Here is a 6,354-nt window from a genome sequence, read left to right on the forward strand (position 1 = left end):
TTCTTTGTGGTTTGGGGACTGTCCTTTGGGGTTTGGGGACTGTTCTTTAGGGTTTGGGGACTGTCCTTTAGGGTTTGGGGGCTGTCCTTTGGGGTTTGGGGACTGTCCTTTGGGGTTTGGGGGCTGTTCTTTAGGGTTTGGGGGCCACTGACTGTCCTTTAGGGTTTGGGGACTGTCCTTTAGGACCTCCAATTGTCCTTTAGGGCATGGGGACCACTGACTGTCATTTCTAGATATAAAAATAATATTTATTCTATGAATAATAATCTATTATATATAGTAATATATTTGCATTTATATATAATATTTATATATTTTATATATATCTGCTTCTTCTCTTCTCTTCTCTTCTCTTCTCTTCTCTTCTCTTCTCTTCTCTTCTCTTCTCTTCTCTCTCTTCTCTTCTCTTCTCTCTCCTCTTCCCAAAATCTTCCAAAACTTCCAAAACGTCCCTTCCCAAGCTGATTCTGCACAATCCATTTTCCCCTCCCCAGCTCTGTCACCCCACGGAGCTGCCACCGTCACGCCGGCTCCATCCCGGAGCGGTGGCACCGGCTCTCCTGGGCAGGGGGAGCCCCTGGCAGCTCCCCCAGGAGCCACCCCTGTCCCCCCCTGCCAGGACTGCACACCCGGTGTCCCCTGACCCTTCTTGTCTTGCAGGAATGGCTGAGAGCGGCCAGGGGGGGCTGAGGGGTGCCCCTGGCAGCACCCAGGTGAGCCACGGCTCTGGGGGGTGTGGGGGCACTGCCAGGGGGCTGGGGGTGGCTGGGCAGGGCTCTCATGGCTGAGCTCACAGTGCTTTCATCTCCTATTAATCTGATTTTTAAAAAAAAAAAACCCAAATGTTGTGTTTTCTCTGCATTTTGCACCCCTAGCACACTGGGGGAGGGGGAGGCTGCTGTGACCCCCCCCCCTTCCTGCTCCTGCCCCATTTCCAAGCCCCCTGAGCAGCTCCTGCAGGTCCCTCTCAAGGGGTGGAAGCCCCCAAGTTTCCACCTGCTGAAGAATTCGGTGTAAACTGGAAGAACTGGGCAGGGGCTGAGCTCTGACACAGCACTGGGAATTCCCCTTGGAGGGTCCTGGGGGGTCCTGGGGGGCACCCCCAGGTGTGGCACAGCCCGGGCAGGGGCTGAGCCAGGTCCTGGTGCTGCCCCACAGGACGTGGCTGAGCCCAGGGAGGACGAGGGCAGCCAGGTCCTGGCAGCCACCCCGAGCCCGGGCAGCGTGGAGGACACGTATGAGCTGCTGGAGAGGCTGGGCAGGTGAGGGGAGCTGGGCAGGTGAGGGGGTCTGGGCAGGTGAGGGGGTCTGGGCAGGTGAGGGGGGTCTGGGCAGGTGAGGGGGTCTGGGCAGGTGAGGGGGAGTCTGGGCAGGTGAGGGGGAGTCTGGGCAGGTGAGGGGGGTCTGGGCAGGTGAGGGGGGTCTGGGCAGGTGAGGGGGATCCGGGCAGGTGAGGGAGTCTGGGCAGGTGAGGGGGTCTGGGCAGGTGAGGGGGGGTCTGGGCAGGTGAGAGGGTCTGGGCAGGTGAGTAGCACCCACCCCTGCTCAGCAGGTTGCAGGAAAGTGAAGAAAGGGCAGGCAGGGATCCAGGCAGGTGAGCAGAAATCCAGGCAGGTGAGCAGGTATCCTGGCAGGTGAGGGGGATTCAGGCAGGTGGGGACAGCCTGGAGTGGGATCCAGGCAGGTGAACAGGAACCACCACAGATGAGCAGGTCGCAGGCAGGTGAACACAGGGCAGGCAGGGATCCAGGCAGGTGAGCAGGGATCCGGGCAGGTAAGGAGAAATCTCGGCAGGTCAGTGGGATCTGGGTAGGTGGGGACAGCCTGGAGTGGGATCTGGGCAGTTGAGTGGGATCTAGGCAGGTGAGGGGGATCCAGGCAGGTCAGCAGGAATCCAGGCAGGTGAATGAGATCTAGGCAGGTGAATGGGATCTGGGCAGGTGAGGGGGATCTGGGCAGGTAAGAAGAAATCTCAGCAGGTCAGTGGGATCTGGGCAGGTGAGTGGGATGTACCACAGGTAAGCAGGGATCCAGGCAGGTCAGTGGGATCTGGGCAGGTGAGGGGGATCCAGGCAGGTGAGCAGGGATCTGGGGCAGGTGGGGACAGCCTGGAGTGGGATCTGGGCAGCTGAGTGGGATCTACCACAGGTAAGCAGGGATCCAGGCAGGTGAGGGGGATCTGGGCAGGAGAGTGGGATCCAGGCAGGTGAGCAGGGATCTGGGGCAGGTGGGGACAGCCTGGAGTGGGATCCAGGCAGGTGAGCAGGACCCACCACAGGTGAGCAGGTCGCAGGCAGGCGAGCACAGGGATCCAGGCAGGGGCTCAGGCAGGAGGGATCCCAGCTCCAGGGACCCCCAGGGCTGCCCAGGGATTTCTGGGCTCTTGCCCGGGCCCGGGGTCAGCCCAGCCGAGCCGCAGCCCCGCTCTCGCTGCAGCGGCCACTTCGGCGAGGTGAGGCTGTGCCGCGAGCGCAGCACCGGCGCCTTCTACGCCGCCAAATTCGTGAAGATGCGGCGGGGCCGGGGCGGCCGCCCGGGGCTGGAGCGGGCTCGGGTGCAGCGGGAGGTCTCCATCCTCCGCCAGCTCCAGCACCCCAACATCATCCAGCTCCACGAGCTCTTCTCCAGCACGGCCGAGGCGGTGCTCGTCCTGGAGCTGTGAGTGGGGTCCCGGTGGGGTGGGGGGGACACCCCCTTTTTGTGGCGCGTGTTGGAGGCGGCCGAGCTCCGCCGTCCCCGCCCCGCGCAGGATCCGCGGTGGGGAGCTCTTCGACTTCATTGCGGAGAAGGAGATGCTGTCGGAGGAGGAGGCCATCGAGTTCCTGGGGCAGATCCTGCGCGGGGTGGAATACCTGCACGCCCGCCTCATCGCTCACTTCGACCTCAAGGTGCCCGTGGGGACCCCCCAGCCTCACCCCCTGAGGATGCAAGGAGTGCCAGGCATCTCCAGAGCCCTGGTCCCACTCTTCTCAGCTTCCCGGGGTGCTGCTGTGACCCCCACCACCCCTCGGTCACCTCAGCCCTGTCCCCACAGCCTGAGAACATCATGCTGCAGGAGAAGGATGTCCCCAAGCCCTGGATCAAGATCATTGACTTCGGGCTGGCCCAGCAGCTGGAGCATGGCACCACCTACAAGAGCCTCTGTGGGACCCCCCAGTACATCGGTACGGGGCTGGGGGTCCCTGCACTGCTGGGCTGCTCAGCCAGGGTGGGGATGGGACCCCCAGGCATGCTCCTGTCCCCATGATGTCCCAGCCTGGCTCTGTGTTTGCCCCCAGCTCCTGAAGTGATCAATTATGAGCCGCTGAGCCCCGCGACCGACATGTGGTGAGGAGTCAGGACCTGGGGGGGGCACAACAGGGGGAGCTGGGGGTGGGTGGGACCCCCCTGGGTGCCACAGGGCATGGGGGGTCCCAGGGAGGGCAGCACCTGACCCCCACCTCTGCATTGCAGGAGCATCGGAGTCATCACCTACATTCTGTGAGTGTGGGGCAATGCTCTCTGTGGCTGGGGGAAACTGAGGCACAGCGACGCTGTGGGTGCTGGGGTGGCCGAGCCGGCGCTGTCCCGGCACTCAGCAGCTGTGTTGTGTCCCCACAGGCTCAGTGGCCTGTCCCCCTTCCAGGGTGAGACGGATGCTGAGACCCTCTCCAACGTGGTGGCTGGTGCCTACGAGTTTGAGCAGCGCTGCTTCAGCCAGACCTCGGACATGGCCAAGGACTTCATCCGCAGGCTGCTGGTGAAGGAGCCACAGTGAGGCCCCATCCCCTCCATCTCCTTCCCATCTCTGCCCTCACCTCCACCTCTGTTATCCCCATCCCCATCTCAATCTCATCCTGGGCCCAACCTCATCTTCATCCCCATCCCCACCTCCATCATCCCCATCTCTCTTTCCATCTCCATCTGAGTCTCCATCCCATCCCATCCCATCCCATCCCATCCCATCCCATCCCATCCCATCCCATCCCATCCCATCCCATCCCATCCCATCTCCATCCCATCATTATTTCCATCTCTATCTCATCCACATCTCCATCCTCACCATCTCCACCTCCATCTGGTTCCCTTCTCTGTCCCCACCAGCACCATCCTGAGACTGACCCCGACTGTAACACTATCCCTAAATTAATCTTGACACTAACACTAACCCTAACCCTAACCCTGACCCTGCCCCTGACTCTGACCCTGACCCAGACTCTGACCCTCACCCTAACCCAGATCCTGACCCCAACCCTACCCCTAACCCTGACCCGAACCCTGACTCTGACCCTAACCCTAACCCTAACCCTAACCCTAACCCTAACCCTAACCCTAACCCTAACCCTAACCCTCACCCTAACCCAGATCCTGACCCCAACCCTACCCCTAACCCTGACCCGAACCCTGACTCTGACCCTGACCCTAACCCTGACCCTAACCCTGACCCTGATCCTGACCCTAACCCTGACCCTAATCCTACTCCAAACCCTAACCCTGACTCAGACCGTGATCCTAACCCCAAACACTAACACTAACACTAACCCTAACCCTAACCCTAACCCTAACCCTAACCCTAACCCTAACCCTAACCTAACCCCAAACCCTAACCCTAACCCCAAACCCTGACCCTAACCCTGACCCTAACCTGACCCTGACCCTGACCCTGACCCTGACCCTGACCCTGACCCTAACCCTGACCCTGACCCAAACCCTAACCCACACCCTAACCCTAACCCTGACTTGACCCTGATCCTAACCCTGACCCTAACCTAACCTCAAACCCTAACCCCAAACCCTAACCCTAACCTGACCCTAAGCCTGACCCTAACCCTGACCCCAAACCCTGACCCAGACCGTGACCCCAAACCCTGACCCTGACCCTGACCCTAACCCCAAACCCTGACCCCTAACCCCTAACCTTGATCCTAACCCTAACCCCAAACCCTGACCCAGACCCTGACCCCAAACCCTGACCCTAACTCTGACTGTCACCCTAACCCTAACCCTGACCCTAACCCTAACCCTGACCCCTAACCCTAACCCCAAACCCTGACCCTGACCCTAACCCCAAACCCTGACCCAGACCGTGACCCCTAACACTGACCCTAACCCCAAACCCTGACCCCTAACCCCTAACCTTGATCCTAACCCTAACCCTAACCCCAAACCCTGACCCTGACCCCCTCCCCATCCCCGGTGGGTGTGTGGGGCCGGGACCCCCGACCCCAGCTCCTCCCTTTGTGCCGCAGGCGCCGCATGAGCGCGGCCGAGTGCCTGGTGCACCCCTGGATCAAGGTGAGCGGCACAGGCAGGGCCTGGCAGACCCTGGCAGCGGGGTGGGGACGCGGTGCCAGTGCCGGTGCCAGCGCCGGTGCTGGTGCCACGTCCCTGTCCCCGCAGCCCCTGAGCAGGAAGCAGGCGCTGAGCCGGAGCCGTTCCTCCATCAACATGAGAAACTTCCGCAAGTTCAACGCCCGCAGGAAGTGGAAGGTGCCCGGCTGTGGGGTCCCAGCAGCCCTGAGTCCCCTGGGGAGCCCCCCCTGTGGTGAGGGGGGGGGTTAGAGCTGGGGAGGGACCCCCACCTCGGACCCCCTCCCTTCTGTCCCCCTGTAGCTCTCCTACAACACCGTGTCCGCCTGCAACCGGCTGTGCCGTGTGAGGAGGGAGGATGAGGAGCTGGTGAGCCCCCAGAGCCCACCCAGCATGGGCTGGGGAGGGGGGAGAAGGGATTTGGGGGGGTCTCTCTATGGCAGTGCCCTCTGTGCTGCAGAACCCCCGTTTTGGGCATCCCCCCTATTGCTGGGATGGGATGAGGGGAGTGTGGTGGGGGGCTTGGCCAGAGATGTAGGGCGGGGTGCTGTGCAGTGAGGGGTACCCCCTCCTCTGGGGGAAGCCCTGTCCCTGCCCTGCAGCCCCCCTGTGCCCCCAGCGCTGCTGTGAGAGCGACCAAGAGGAGGAGAGGATCCCCCACGCCGTTCTGCTGCGCCGGCGGAGGAGCAGCTGCTCCTGAGCTCCTCCCAAAAAACACAGGACCTCTGCGAGAGGAGCCTTGGGGGTCCCCCCATGGCCCCATCCAAGGGGCAGGCGCGCTCTCCACTCCTTGTTCCGGGGTGTTGGAGGGTCACTGGGGCATCAGCCAGGGCTGGGACCCTCCTCCCTGCTTTGTCCTAATGAGAAAAATAAATGTCACCTCCTCCTCTGTCCTCTTCTCCTGCTTCTCCTTCCCCTTAAGGGTGGCTGCTCACAGCCAGGCCGGTGCTGCGTGCCCGCAGCTCCCTCCCTCACTGCTGCTGCTCTGTGGGGACCCCAAAGCCGTGGGCTCCCGGCACCCCAGAGTCACCCTGCGAGGCAGAGTCGCCCTTACATTGTCCCTTC

The 6,354-nt window shown here is 61.9% G+C and overlaps 1 protein-coding gene across 5 annotated transcripts in view; it reads left to right on the top strand.

Moving 5' to 3' along the window:
* The window catches only part of LOC135288149 (death-associated protein kinase 2-like), an 11,697-nt gene extending 5,525 nt beyond the window's left edge, over window positions 1-6,172 (top strand). For 2 of the 5 annotated variants that reach the window (XM_064401468.1, XM_064401467.1), the window contains 12 exons: window positions 661-713; window positions 1,159-1,262; window positions 2,437-2,658; window positions 2,750-2,888; window positions 3,035-3,164; window positions 3,279-3,327; window positions 3,454-3,480; window positions 3,601-3,753; window positions 5,229-5,274; window positions 5,380-5,469; window positions 5,593-5,658; window positions 5,909-6,172. In XM_064401468.1, coding sequence (XP_064257538.1) covers window positions 663-713; window positions 1,159-1,262; window positions 2,437-2,658; window positions 2,750-2,888; window positions 3,035-3,164; window positions 3,279-3,327; window positions 3,454-3,480; window positions 3,601-3,753; window positions 5,229-5,274; window positions 5,380-5,469; window positions 5,593-5,658; window positions 5,909-5,989 — 1,158 coding nt within the window. In that variant the 5' untranslated portion in view covers window positions 661-662 and the 3' untranslated portion in view covers window positions 5,990-6,172. The remainder of the gene's footprint in view (window positions 1-660; window positions 714-1,158; window positions 1,263-2,436; window positions 2,659-2,749; window positions 2,889-3,034; window positions 3,165-3,278; window positions 3,328-3,453; window positions 3,481-3,600; window positions 3,754-5,228; window positions 5,275-5,379; window positions 5,470-5,592; window positions 5,659-5,908) is intronic. The other 3 variants (XM_064401469.1, XM_064401470.1, XM_064401471.1) reach the window with 3 other exon arrangements.
* The last annotated feature ends 182 nt before the right edge of the window (window positions 6,173-6,354 follow it).

Source organism: Passer domesticus, chromosome 32 (genome assembly GCF_036417665.1).
Source record: "Passer domesticus isolate bPasDom1 chromosome 32, bPasDom1.hap1, whole genome shotgun sequence".
Lineage (NCBI taxonomy): Eukaryota > Metazoa > Chordata > Aves > Passeriformes > Passeridae > Passer > Passer domesticus.